Raw genomic sequence first — 15,398 nt, 5'->3', positions numbered from 1 at the left:
CTCTCCTACATAAAACAGGAAACAGACAATTGAGTAATTCCCATATAGGAGGCTTTGTACATACGGGAAATAGCTAGTGAAGACTAAGATAGAACTTTTTACTTACTATAAGAGAAAAACAAAGTTGAAAAGCTAAACCTGCAAAGTGAAGCACAAAAATTAGCAATTAAGGAATTACATATGTTGTGCTTAATTTTCTAGATTCGAGGAACAAGATCTTCCCTAGCATGATCATTTGCTAACAAAGACAGAATGGATGAAGGAAAAGATCAACTACATCATATATTTTTTTGTTTGAAAAGGTGTTGTAAAATCACATATAAAGGTGAAAAACAATTTTAATTCTTTTGTATTTTAAGTTGTTTGTTTAGAACAAATAAACAACGTACTCACCATAAGATGGTGACACATTGTTTTCTAGGAGGGCCTCGGAAATCGTCATTTGTTCTGCGCTCCAAAATCCAAACAACTACTCCCACAACAATGAAAGAAATACCTGTAACACACCACATCATTGGAGTAAATGGTCTCAGAAATGCCCAAGCACTAGAGTTCAACTTCCAAACCGGGGCTACTACAACTAGCCCAGACTCAATGTATGGCTGCGTGAAATCCACCATCTTTGTCCGGCTGGTGGTAATTGTAATGTCACCAACCACAGCGTCAAATTCCTACATAAAAGAGGAAAACTAGTGACTCAGAATTACTAAACAAAAAACATGTTTCATAACAAAGCCAATAGAAAATTGTTGTAATTCATACTTACACCCGTGGTGATCATGTGCAGAAGATCAGCGGTTACTGGATTGCTATGTCCATCCCCAAATGGAATAAACTTATATGGGATTGCATATGGCAATTGTTCCTTTGCAGCATTAAATACGTCAATACAATATCCAACATAGTTATCAGAGCCTTCTCCATGTGACACAAATTCACGATAGCTAATTCGATTTGGGACTCCAACTCGAAGTTGCTTTCCATTGCTTGAGAATACCCACCCACAAGGCTTTTGAGTGATTTGCCCTGGCCAGATTACACCATAAAGTTGTTGATTTGAAGACTTGTTTGCTTCATGTGCATTGAACTTTTCTGGAGGCACCAATGATAAGCCGGAAGAATTGGACCAATAACCAATTGACCTAACCCCCGTACCAATGACATTAATTACTTCATATGCAGGACCGTTGAGCTCCCCATCTAAAGTGAAATTCATTGGGCCGCTTAAACCACTCATATTTACGTGTAAAATGTTGTTAAGCAACACCTTCCCTCCATTAAAGATGCTCATGGAATCAAAACGCAAGTTCCCTCCTTGAAACTCAGTTAAACTCGAATCATTTGAAAATGTAATGTTTCCCTTTTGATTTAAAAATGTGTCAAGTGCACGAGCAAGAAGCCAAACAGTGTCGTAGGCGTATAGACCATACGCATTTAGTCTAAAAAGGCTACCATTTGTCTTTGAAGCAGTCAAGTTGCTCCACCTAGAAAGAAATTTCCTTTTCGGTAGTGAATCTGGGGTGTGCATACGCAACGTAAGAATCCCTTGAATACTATCCATTGCTGCTGGAGGGAGGGAAGATTCTGTGTCAAGTACAGTAGAGAGCCAATCAGTAGCTATCCACACATATCCACTTCCCATCATCCCATTCTTACGTGCCATATCAACTACCTCTAAACCCCAGGCAGAATATATGTGGAGGATAATAATCCGAGACTCCATCATAGCCACCTTAAACAGTGTATCAGAGATGTCATTTCGGTCTACTTTGGGGCTCATAGGTGCTTTGTACGAGATCTTACAACGTTTTTCAGCAAGCTTATCACCTAAAGCAGCAACCCCATTTCTACCATGATCGTCATCAATATAGATTGCTATTACATCTCGCCATTCGTAGTAGCCTACGATTTCTGCTACAGCAGACATCTGGAAGAGGTCACTTTGGGTTGTCCTAACAAAGAATGGGAACTGAAGTGAGTTTAGGGTGGGGTCTGTTGCAGCAAAGGATAACAGAGGCACTTGGAGCTCATTCGCAATATGTGAAATTACATGGGCCATAACAGAGTGTTGGGGACCAATTATGGCCACTGTATCATTCTCCATAAACCGCAAAGCTGTTAAATTAAGAACAATGAAAAGTCGTATAATCTGTATGAGATTTGATCTATGAATTGTCAAAAGAATATCTGTTGAAATGAAAGGATATACGTACGTACCCTCAACGATTCCGAGAAATCCGCTGGATAATTTTGTATCCTGCATGGTAATTTTCAGCTTTGTTCCATTTAAAACCCCAGGATCGGAATTTACATCATCCACAGCCGCTTCAATGGCAAGTTTTGCAACTTTCCCAATGGAAGAATTGAAAGCCAAAATAGCGCCAATGTTAACAACGTCGGGTCTGGTAGAATTAGCACCAGTAGCAGTGCTAATAAAGTGCCCATTGTAGAAAATCAATACCAGAACCCAAAACATATGCATGCTGGATTGCTCTGCAAATAAACCAAACACTCTACTCAGAAAATTTGAAGATTAGCGGAGAAACTTCACATGCCTAGCTAGTAGCTACACTGCAGCCTACCAAAATGCATGTTAAAGACAAACACGTACATATTCATAGCCACACAGAAATACACACATATAAACATGCATACAAGATGTATATATATATATATATATATATATATATATATCTACATATAAGGACATGAAGCAAAATAGTTGAAACATAAGCTGCTCTCGTAAGACTAACATGTCACAAGATGGTTGCTAGTACGTACCTCTAAAAACCAGTTGTATTCGAACTGTGAAATTGAAATGTTATTGTATGTTTAGATGCATATATATATATATTGCAAAGCCAAAGGCAATACAACAATGATAACGTTGACTATAGTATAAATCCAAAGCACGCGTTGGGCTTAGTGACCATAACCCAACAAGATCTAGACCCAATTACAAGGAAGACTATATGATCTCCCATGAAACACGAGGGAACAACATCTACCCATTAATCTAAAAGGTACTCCAGATCATGTGAATCAGATTGCTCTAATAATTTAAGTGGAAATTTCCAAGTAAAAAACAAACTTCATTTTTAGAGGATGTAAAATAATAATTAATTGAAGAGTGCCATATAGTCCCAAGCAATATAATCAATCATGCAGGAATGGAAACTGTAATTGTTAGGAAGTAATAGCAAGCAATATACTTTGTTAATTAATTGTTAGTGATTTAATGATCACCTGTTCTGCCCCTTAGGCCTTAATGCAACATGTGCTTGGGTCAGCCCATGCATGTCTCTCGAATACCTACCTAGCAAATTTCTTGGTTTTTATACTTGTTTTTGTTTTTATTTTTTTAATAATGTTATATACCATTTTTTTATCCTACAAATATTTTATAATACTGACATGACAGCTCAATCGAATGGTTAATTGGAATTGTCACATCAATATAAGATAGTTATGAGATTATAATGTATTTTCTTACATTACACTTTTTTTGTTGGTGTTGGTTTTTGTTTGAGTATTGCATCAATCACATTTTTATTGCGTGCTACCCTAAAATGGCCATTCCTTAGAGTAATGTCATATCAAGAAATTGATTGGCGCTATCCCGTCAGCATATTGGGATACTTGTGGGATAGTTTTTAACATTTTTCTTTTAATAGTGATTGATCAAATAGTTAATTAAAATTGTCACATCAACAATATTATAAGGTAAAACTGTAATTTATATCATATTGCTCTTAGTCTTTTGCTTAGTGCTTCATTCGAGTTGTCCTTAGACTAGGGCCTCGATGGACCAGCATTATAGGCAAGAATGTCATTCATTTCCATCATTGGGAATTCCACTTTTAGTGGATCAACTCCAAAGGAATGGAACTCATAATGGGCAATGGATATAGTCTTACCACTTGATAACCATTATATCAAATGGACTTGCCACTTCTCTGTTTTTGGCTGAACATTTAGGTAAAAAGTTATTACAAATTGATAATTTAATACTTATTACTTCAATTACTAAACATTTAAATTTACTTGTTTGATTTATTCGCCATTCAAATATTACATATAAATTGTGAAAAAATCATTAAAAAAAAAAAAATTGCAGCACCAAGCATTTTCCTCAAGGTAAACTTCATACACTTTTATTATTATTATTATTTTTTTCTTTCTCAAAACTTAGTCATCAACCAGGCTAATAATGCCCACGTGTGGCACAGCAAACGAAAAGAGAAAGGCTCTGCGTGTTTCGGGCACGATTTTAGGTATCACGAGGATTATATCTGGCGGGTCTCCTTCAAATATAAAAAAAAAAATCTGACCGGCTTCTTGTTGTTGGAAGACCACGTAATTATATAGCAAGTGGTCTGGTCAGCCAATTCTTAAAAAAAACGGAGTGTTTGGGGTCAAAATAATACGGACCAATTTTTCAAACTTAATTTTGTAGCACATGAGAAGTACGTGTTCTTTTTCTAATAATGTGTGAAAGTATATGTCTTTTCAATAGGATTTATTAAAAAATATATATATATTTTTCACATATTTAAGAAACATCATAAAATTTTTATAAATTGCGGCTAAGAATAATTTCTCCAACCAAATTTAAAAACTCTATTTAAACAATAGAATGGTTTGTAGTAGCACACAACAACTGTCGGTGTATAAATCTAAAACATATAAACAAATGCTTCTTGAGAAGTACTTATTGGTTCCATCAAATCTAATGAATTGGCATACACTTGCAAACAATTCTCTATGCCATAATTGGGTTCAACAAACCTCAAAAGTTTGGTGGCGTTTTGCACAAAACGAAACCAAACTAAAACATCATCGAGTTTTTATTCTATCAAGACAGAGACACGAATTTTAAAACTATAGAAAGTTTTGAGAGCGACAGAAGAAGAGAGACTTTTGCGTTTTAAACTAGTTTGCACTAGACACTATATATAGTGTCAATTTATCATGAAATAATTGCTAATTCTACTGTCATTAAAATCTGCCCATTCGATTTTTACATGCGCTTAATCTTTACAGTTAGATTAAATTTATAATTAACATTTATTTAATTATAACCTTTAGATTGTAGTTTTTAGTAACAATTATTTAATTGTAACCTTTAGATTGTAGTTTTTAGTAACAATTATTTAATTTCAACTGTTAGATTAAATTTAATTTAGTCTTACAGTTGACTTTACTAACAATAAAATAAATCCATATCAAATCACCAGATCTTATGATCATGACCGTAAAAAATTAACGGTCATAATCCAATCACTATATATTCATAATTATACTAATTTTGATAACTCTTTTAACAACAACCTCATCAAACCCATCTAAGTGGATTATTGGAAAACATGGTAATTAGTCGTAAATCATATCAAAGTTTAGTCTTGGCCATGAATTTAAAAACATTGTTGCCATGGAGACCATTAAAAACCGATGTATATGCATGTTAATTTTCTGAAATGATGTCCGATTTGTAAGGGTCTTTTTTCTTTCACAGGTAAAATTTTGAACTTTATCAAGCATATATATTTGATCTCTTACCACTTGAATTAAAACTTGACAATCTAAAATTATAGGAAAAAACATCAAATTTAGTTCTTAATTTCGACAATTAGGTATTTAGGTTTTCATCTGATCTTAAATAGGTCTTTTCGTCAACCTATCTTCAAATTAATTAATTGTATGTAATAACAAACCAATCAATTAATGTCATATGACTCTTCTTTTTACAAGTCATTTATCAAATGTATGTGCTATATATGTGACGTAATTACTTTAAATTACAAGTATAACCTAAAATTATTAAAATAATATATATATTTTTTATTTAAAAAGAAAAAATAGAGGTGACCAACCATTACTAATTGGTGACAATTAGATAAGGGTTGGCGGCCAGCAATGTCCCCTCAAAGAGGGGTGGTCACTCCTCACACCTCACCAAGGGGTGGTTGTCCCTTACAAAGAAGGGCGGCTGCTCAAAGAGAGGGGTATAGAGACGGTCAGCCGCCCCTGTATGAGTGGCTGCCCTCTTACCAATTAATGGTTGTTGGCCATGCCTTAACTTTTAAAATAAAAATTATTGTTATTTTTATTTAGGGTATGTATATTTGTAATTTAAAATAATTGTGTCACATAGCAAGTACATTGGTACAAGACATTTCAAATGAGAGTCATGTAATATTAATTGATTAGTATGACGTGACATACAATTATTTAATTTAATGGCCAGTTGACAGAATAACTATTTAAAATTAAAAAAAAAAAAAAAAAAAAAAAAAAAACCTAAGAATGTAATTGTCCAAATTTTAGTTTGAAGGTCTTTTAATATTTTGGCCTATTTAGAGTATTTTGGGCTTTAGCAAGTGTACTAGTTAGAAAAGGTCCAATTGGGCTATTTTGGACCATTCCCTAAGAAACAAAATTCTTAGAAGTGATGAAGCTCATTTTCCTTTCCGGTGGAAAATGATCGACTCCATTTTAAATTTTCTCCATTTTTTTTTTTTATTTAGTGTATTTTGAAGGGTAGTATTGTCCAAAACTTTTAATGATAGTCGTGCATTAAATGCACTACCCTTTAAAATGCACTAAATGGAAAAAATGAAAGAGATTTAAAATTTAGATGATCCTCTTCCCTTTCAGGCTACTAGTTAGAAGGCTAAAATTGGCACGGTCATACAAAAATTGATTAGTATGACGTGTCATAAAAAAACTGGCAATGTCATATACATGGTATCTTCATTAAGATCATATTTGAAATTGTGTTTGAGAAATAGAGTTTTTGAGTTAAAAAATACTTTTTGGCAAAAACTTCATTTTGAAGCTTTTGCCAAAAGTGTGCTTTGGCTATTTTTAGGCTTTTTGGACCCTTAAAAACGCTTTTAATTTTTTATCAAACGACTATTTTTTTTTTTTTTTTTTTTTTCAAACAAATTTTTTGAGTGTTAAAAGACATTTTTACGCCTTAAGTGTATCTCACAAGTTTGTCTGTTTAGAAAGCTTTTTTTTAAAAAAAAAGGACAAAAATTTCCTCAAACCTACTCTAATAAGTGTCAAGTATCATGTCTTATTATTATTATTTTTTAATATTCTTAACGGTCATTTATTGTTATTTTACTGACCAGGAACTCAGACACTAATTTTTTAGAAACTCAAACATGTTAGATGCTTGTTAAGGGAAAATTTCCTTTAAACTAGTTTGAATAAAATTTGTATCCTTTCAAAAATCATGAACTTCTAGTGGCCCCACTGTGACCTCCATGAACTTTCTGCGGCCACTAGAACTTCTAATGGCCTTGCAGTGGCCGCTCAATCCATTTGATGGCAGCAATAGTTTTACCTTTTATTCTTTTTTTTTTTTTTTTTTTTTAATTTTGGGGAACAATTTTCAATATATATATATATATATATTTGTAATTTTCAAAGACACTTATACAAACAAAATTTTCATTTTTGAGCCTCACATAAAACACTTTTGTGAATCTGTTTTGCAAACCGCATTGAAGCTCCGGGAGCTAAATTTACTTTTTAATTCGATCTTAAAAACATTCCATATAGTATGTCATAAAATAGTAGGCCCATATAGAAGACAACAACATTTATACATATTCATATACTAATAGACCCATTGATATTGCACTTATGGAGGCCCAACTCGGAAACTTATAACTTAAGAAAGCTCCAAGAAACCGTTTCCAGGTTCATCTTCATGAACTCTTCCACTTGAGTCCTTCTCCCTTTGCCTTTTCTTGGACCCGCTCTTTCCATCTTCCTCCACTTGAATAACATCCTCTTCGTTTTCTTTAACAAATGTAAGAAATGATTCAATCCGTACGCGTGAAGATTGCGAGGAGTCATCAGAGTGCCTCGTGTACTGGCGGACCATCTTAATAAAATAGAAAAGGAGAGCAAGAAAGCAAACAAAGCCACAAAATAAAAAGAGGCCCCAAAAACTGGTTAGGTGAAGGCGGTCTACGTCTTGCTTTGCACCTTCTGAGCTACAAGCACTTCTTGTAAGCCATTTGTCGTGAAGCCTTTGTAGACCCCCATTCTCGGACAGTTTTAGGATGGCAGTTGACATGTCAATCGCCAGTGGCGAGTCCCGTGGAAAGGCCTAATCAACCAGAAATATTGCAGAAAATTAAGACTATTATATATCATCATAAGGTGAGAAATGTGGAACAAGTTTGAAATGATACTTACAAAACCCCACCCCATTTTGGTGAACTCTTGACCAACTATACCAAATTCACATCTGGTGGAGAGAAAGAGCTCCATATATGCTCGCTCGTCAACCACTGCAGCAACACCACCCTTACTCGGGCCATCCTTCAAAGCTCTCTCAAAATCTTTCGGCGAGTCAAGGGGAATAAGTCTGTTTCTATGTATATTGAGCTCATTGGTTAGATAATTTTCAGCAAATGAACCACGCTGGTAACCAATGGGTTCGTTGCTTGTTGTCAAACTTTCAATCCCTTTGACAGGGGAAGAAAGTTGTTCCACTGTAAGTATTGATGTCAAACTTGCAGTGTAACTCGAATTCACTATTAGAACTACAAAAAGCCATATGATAAGCACTAGGCGACCAAGGGTGCTCACAATCTTCTCTCCTGCAATATTCAAGAGTAATACCTGTATAAGAGGCTTTGTATGTATGGGAAATAGCTAGTGAAGACTAAACTATAGAGTATTTTACTTACTATAAGAAAAAAACAAGGTTGAAAAGCTAAACCTGCAAAGTGAAGCACAAAAGTTAGGAATTAGGGGATTAATTAGATCAAGATTGAAGAAGATATGCAGTGTATAGAACATGAACGAAAATGATGGATATTGAACCACCCGAAAAATTAACTGCAGTACATGCATACTCTCTTATAGAAGTGTAATGTTTCTTAGGAACTCACCAAAGGATCGTGACAAATTGTTTTCTAGGAGGGCCCCGGAAATCGTCATTCGTCCTGCGCTCCAAAATCCAAACAACTACTCCCATAACAAGAAAAGATATACCTGTAACACACCACATCATTGGAGTAAACGGTCTCAAAAAAGCCCAAGCATTGGAATTCAGCTTCCAAACTGGAGCCACTACAACTAGCCCAGACTCGATATATGGCTGTGTGAAATCCACCATCTTTGTTCGGTTGGTGGTAATTGTAATGTCACCAACCACAGCATCGAGTTCCTACATGGAAGAGGAAAATCAGTGAATTAGGAGTACTAAAAAGCATGTTTCATAACAAAGTATGTAAAAAATTGTTGTAATTCATACTTACACCCGCTGTGATTTTGCGCAAAAGATCTGAAGTTATTGGATTGCTATGTCCATTTCCAAATGGAATAAACTTATATGGGACTGGATATGGCAATTGGTCCTTTGCAGCGTTAAAAACATCAATACAATAGCCAATATAATTATCAGAGCCTTCTATCTGTGACACAAATTCACGATAACTGATTCGATTTGGGACTCCAACTCGCAATTGCTTTCCGTTGCTTGAGAATACCCACCCACGAGGCTTTTGAGTGATTTGTCCCGGCCAAATTACACCATATAGTTGTTGATTTGAAGACTTGTTTTGTTGTACATTGAGCTTTCCTGGAGGCACCACTGATAAGCCGGAAGAATTGGACCAATAACCGATTGTCCTGATCCCCGTACCAATGACATTGATTACTTCATATGCAGGACCATTGAGGTCCCCATCTGAATTGAAACTCATTGGGCCACTTAAACCACTCATATTAACTTGTAAAATGTTGGTACGCAACGCGTTCCCTCCATCAAAGATGCTCATGGCATCAAAATGCAAGTTCCCTCCGTGAAACTCAATCAAACTCGAATCATTCGAGAATGAAATATTATTTGCCCTCTGATTTAAAAATGCATCAAGTGCATGAGCAAGAAGCCAAACAGTGTCATATGCGTATAGGCCATATGTATTTGGTTTAAAAAGACTGTCATTTGTCTTTGTAGCAATCAAGTTGCTCCACGTAGAAAGAAATTTACTTTTGAGTTTTGACTCTGGAGTGTACATACGCAATGTAAGAACCCCTTGAATACTATCCATTGCCGTTGGAGGGAGGGAAGGTTCCGTGTCAAGTACAGTAGAGAGCCAGTCAGTAGCTATCCACACATATCCATTTCCCATCATCCCATTCTTATGTGCCAAATCAACTACCTCTTGACCCCAGTTAGGATATATGTGGAGGATAATAACCCGAGACTCCATCATAGCAACCTTAAACAGTGTATCAGAGATGTCATTCCGGTCCACTACTGCTTTGGGGCTCATAGGTGCTTTGTACGATATTTTACAACGTTTTTCGGCAAGCTTGTCACCTAATGCAGCAACCCCATTTCTGCCATGATCATCATCAATATAGATTGCTATTACATCTCGCCATTCGTAGTAGCCTACGATTTCTGCTATGGCAGCCATCTGAAAGAGGTCACTTTGCGTTGTCCTAACAAAGTATGGGAACTGAAGTGAATTCAAGGTGGGGTCTGTTGCGGCAAAGGATAATAGAGGCACTTGGAGCTCGTTTGCAATATGTGAAATTACATGGGCCATAACAGAGTGCTGGGGACCAATTATGGCCACTGTATCATTCTCCATAAACCGCAAAGCTATGGAAAAAACAATGAAAGTGTAATCTGTATGAGATTCTATGACTTGTCTAAAGGAAGCAATGAGAAAATTGAACAAAACAAAAGATGCACGTACCCTCAACGATTCCCAGAAATCCGCTGGATAATTTTGTATCCTGCATGGAAATTTTAAGCTTAGTTCCATTTAGAACCAATGGACTGGAATTCACATCGTCCACAGCAGCTTCAATGGCAAGTTTTGCAACTTTCCCAATGGAAGAATTGAAAGACAAAATAGCGCCAATGTTAACAACGTCGGGTATAGTAGAATTAGCACCGGTGCCAGCTGTGCTAATTAAGTGACCGTTGTAGAAAATCATTACCAGAAGCCAAAACATATGCATGGTGGATTCACTGCAGAGAAAGCATACAGTCTACTCATTAACGTTTAAGATTAGCTAGGAAACTTCACATGCCGACACTGCAGCCTACCAAAATGCATGCATGTTAAAGACAAACACATATTCATCATAGCCACACAGAAATACACACACATATATATAAACATGCATACATGAAGTATTTATGTATGTCTGCATATATATATATATGCAGACACGAAGCAAAATAGTTGAAACATAAGTTGCTCTCCTAAAATTAACATGTCACAAGATGGTTGCTAGTACCTCTTAAAACCAGTTGTATACAAACTGTGAAATTGAAATGTGGTGTGTTTATATATATTCACACACACACATATATATATACAGCTAAAGGCAATACAACCGTGACAGCGTTGACTAGCAGAAGTCCAAACCACGCGTTGTGCTCATGACCTGATGACCATAACCCAACAAGACCCAACAAGGAAGATTACATGACCTGCCATGAAATATGATCAACACATTAATCTAAAAGGCTGCACATGTGAATGCGATCACTTTCAAGTGGAAATTTCCATGTTAAAAAAGAAAAAAAAAAAGTTCACTTTTATAAGATAGAAAATAATAAGCTAATAGATAAATCCAAAAAGTAGCATAATTAAGGGTCTGTTTGGAAGTGCGATTTCAATAAGTGCGATTTTAAAAATTGCGTTTTTAAAAATTGTGTTTTTAAAATCGCTACTTTTTAAAATCGCACAGACGTTTGGTAAAACATACTAAAAAGTATTTTTTTTATCAATTGAGTGTTTGGATAACATTAGCATATAATTGCGATTTCATGACCAAATTACCAATAAGGATGAACAAGACAGAGAGGATGAAGAAAAAAATAAAAAGAGAAAATAAGGGTTTTAATATATTTTAGGTGGGTATTCTTGGTATTTTTTTCATTCCCGTTCTAAAAAAGGTAACTATTGCGCCAAATATCTTTTTAATAGAAATCGTGATTTTGTTTTAAATTCGCACTTTTTCAAATAAGCACCCTCTAATCAGCTTATGGAAATCGCAGATTTTTTTGCGATTTTAAAATTTGCGTTTTTATAATCGCAATCCCAAACACCCTAAAATTGCGATTTGGTTTAAAATCGCAGATTATTTTTTTAAAAACGCACTCCCAAACGCACCCTAATACTTGGAGGAGCATCTTGTTATTCAATCACAGAACATGATCTCCTTCTATATATTATTGAATATGGACGGTCAAGATTAAACCCAATTCACGCTTAGAGTTATATCCTTACCATTCATATTCAATAATTGGAGTTGGAAATTAAAACAACTTAATGCAACATATATAATAGAAAATCCCCCATTAAGAATTAACAAACGGATCAAGGGGGTTAATTGAATGGAGCTAAAAGATCAGAACTTTACATTACAAATTTCTAAAGTTTAGGGGGAGATGAAAATTGCTTAGTAGTTTAGGGGTAAATGAAATTTCCCCTAATTGTTTTTTCTTATAATCCTCCATTCGAGTTGTCCTAGGACTACGGCCTCCATTGATTACCATTGTTGGCAAGAATGTCATTCCTTTCCATCATTGGAAAAACCACCATTAGTGGGAATTTGATCGATCCCAAAATCTACTCCAAGGAATGGAACTCATGATGGGCGATATGTATAGTCTTACCACTTGATAACCATTATATCAAATGGACTTGCCACTTCTAAATTGGTGAAAGTGCTGCTGCTGAATGTTATCCTCTTCATCAACTTCCTTTTTTGGGGTCAATAAAATCCTCACAAGTTCGCTTTTAAGGTCAAGATCTTCCCCTGATTACGGAATACATGCCATATGAGGCATGTGCCACTTAGGACATTTTGGTAAGAGTGTTATATATATATGTGTGTGTGTGTGACGTTCTTTGTAAATAATTAAATTTTTTTTATCTATTTTTTTTTACAAGTAATATACTACCATAGAAATTTGTAAAAAAATTATAACAAAAGTTAAACTAATTAACCAAATATTTTACTTTTCGGTAAACTCAATCTGAAAGTTAATCGTCAACTGGGCTAGCTAGCTATTATGTCTTGAGGAACTGAAATATTGGGAATAGGATCCTCTCTTGGATTGGAGAATATCCACTTCATGGCTACAAGCCACAAATGGGATATCTGTCCCACTAACAAAAAATAATAACAAAATATTATTTAAGATTAAAAAAATAAAAAATAAATTAATAAAAAAAAAGGGTAGTTGGCCACACCCATCTTGGCCATAGGGGGTGGTCGGACCACCCAATTTTAATTGGGGGTGGCTTAAGAGACCCTAGACCGGCCAGTTTAGGGTGGCTGAAGCCACTCCTAGGCCCAACGGAGGTGGTCCGGCCACTCCCAAGGACCAAACGAATATATATATATTCGTTTGGCCCTTGGGGTGGTCTTGGGGTGGTCTGGCCACCCCTGGCCGGCCAATGGGGGTAGCTCTCAAGCCATCCCCTTCTCTCTCTTTTTTTTTTTTTTTAATTATTTTTTATCATAAATAATATTTTATTTTATTTTTTTATTAGTGGGACAGGTATCCCATTTGTAGCTCTAAGATTTTTGAAAAAAAAAAATACTAATCATGAACTGAATATTGTCTTGTCCAAAATGAATTGGGGAGAAATCTATTCCAAATATTGAATAGCCCACGTGTGGCACAGCAAAGCTGCAAAGGAAAATAATGACAGAGCCCTTCGTGTGCCTCGCGTGTTTAATTTGGACATCATTTTACATATCACGAGCAAATATATTTGCGGGTAAATGAAAATCTGACTAGCTCTTTGTTATTGGAAGACCATATGGTCCATATATATATATATATATATATATTAGAAAAATGCTACACTTCCGCTTCAAGTACGTATCAACCAACCAAAAAGGTGTGTAAAAATAAAATCTTTTGTTATGATAATATAGCGCTCCATGCTAAACAGGATGAACCAAGTCATGTAAATATGAAAAGCCAACTTTCCACCATTTTTTTAAAGTAAGGCTATAAAACTTACATTAATAAAAATCATGATGAAACAACGTGTTCGGCAAGTGCAATAAAATAATGAATTTAGGATAATTTTTCATTTAAACTTGCGCAAAAGATTAATGAATAGATATTTTCGCTAGCAGATATATTTCCCTTTTAATATGTCCCACATACTATGATTAGGAATTGTATTCTCAATTAATTGTCCAAACAGACTCTAAAATAGTTCTTCCTTCTACAAAGCATGCATCTCAGTTTATCTTTATCGCACCTATCGGGGTACGGTCAACCTTGGTTTGTCTACGGAACGATCGATGGTGTGCATCTGGGATCCTAAAGCAATGTGAAACTTTTTGAAAAAATTCCATTACTCTCTCCCTTACTACTTGGGACAGATGAGAAAGATCACCCTAATAAGTGCTATATTTGTACTTTCCACGATTTCATCTTAAAAATTAAAGTGCTAAAAGAAAAATGATTGCCCCCTTTGCATAGAAAAAAGAAAAAAAAAAAAAAAAAAAAAAAAAGATTGTAATTAGTATACATGTTGCCATTATGAAGTGGCCTGAGCTAGCTTCACAGTGTAACGTGATCCACGCCTCTCTCATTCTACAGAGTGCTTTGCTTGTCCATTTTGAATTTCGAGTCAACGTTATTAATATTGATATGTTGGGGTCAGATTTCTTCACTCTCTTTGTATATATGCATAAGCTTTACTTTATAAAAGCCGTGGAAGGACAATAATTTAGTGCATGTACGTGTGGAGAGAATGACATGATCATTCCACCAAGTATCAACCAACCAATTAAAAAAAGGGTGTTTTGTAGAAGCAGCACACAGCAACCTCATGAGACACATCCAAGTGGGGGACTACGAAAACTTGGTCATTAAAATATTGGTCATCACTCATATCAATTATCAAGTCTAGTCTTGGCCATAAATTTCAAAAAATTGTTAATTTGCCCTATATATCTATAACATCGTGTCGGAATTATATGACTTTTATTTTCTTTTCTTTTACAAGTAAAATTTTGAACCTTAGCATGATTAGCAGCATACATGTAATTAATTTGATAATAAGTTGATGGAAAGACCTATTTGAAATCAAAGAAAAACCACTATTAGTGGGAATTTGATCAATCCCAATATCTACTCCAAGGAATGGATCTCATAATGGGCGATATGTATATAGTCGTACCACTTGATAACCATTATATCAAATGGACTTTCCACTTCTAAATTGGTGAGAGTACTGCTGCTGCTGAATGTTATCCTCTCTAACTTCTTTTTCTGGGTCAATAAAATCCTCCCAAGTTTACTTTTAAGGTCAAGACATTCTCCTAATTATGGAATACATGTCATATGAGGTGATGTGCAAAATATC

The 15,398-nt window shown here is 35.2% G+C and overlaps 1 protein-coding gene and 1 pseudogene across 1 annotated transcript; both read right to left on the bottom strand.

Annotated features, from left to right (window-relative positions):
• LOC132172938 (glutamate receptor 3.6-like) overlaps positions 1-2,515 on the bottom strand; it is a 3,498-nt pseudogene extending 983 nt beyond the window's left edge.
• Positions 2,516-8,076: 5,561 nt separating this feature from the next.
• LOC132172935 (glutamate receptor 3.6-like) lies at positions 8,077-11,474 on the bottom strand. The gene is made up of 6 exons (XM_059584499.1): positions 11,290-11,474; positions 10,740-11,017; positions 9,288-10,642; positions 8,919-9,196; positions 8,715-8,746; positions 8,077-8,624 (listed from the first exon to the last, which is right to left on the bottom strand). Exons 2-6 carry the CDS (start codon positions 11,005-11,007, stop codon positions 8,077-8,079), a joined length of 2,481 nt encoding a protein of 826 aa, XP_059440482.1. The 5' UTR covers positions 11,008-11,017; positions 11,290-11,474.
• Between the last annotated feature and the right edge of the window lie 3,924 nt (positions 11,475-15,398).

Source organism: Corylus avellana, chromosome ca2, assembly GCF_901000735.1.
Source record: "Corylus avellana chromosome ca2, CavTom2PMs-1.0".
Lineage (NCBI taxonomy): Eukaryota > Viridiplantae > Streptophyta > Magnoliopsida > Fagales > Betulaceae > Corylus > Corylus avellana.
This window is presented reverse-complemented; position numbering and strand designations above follow the sequence as displayed.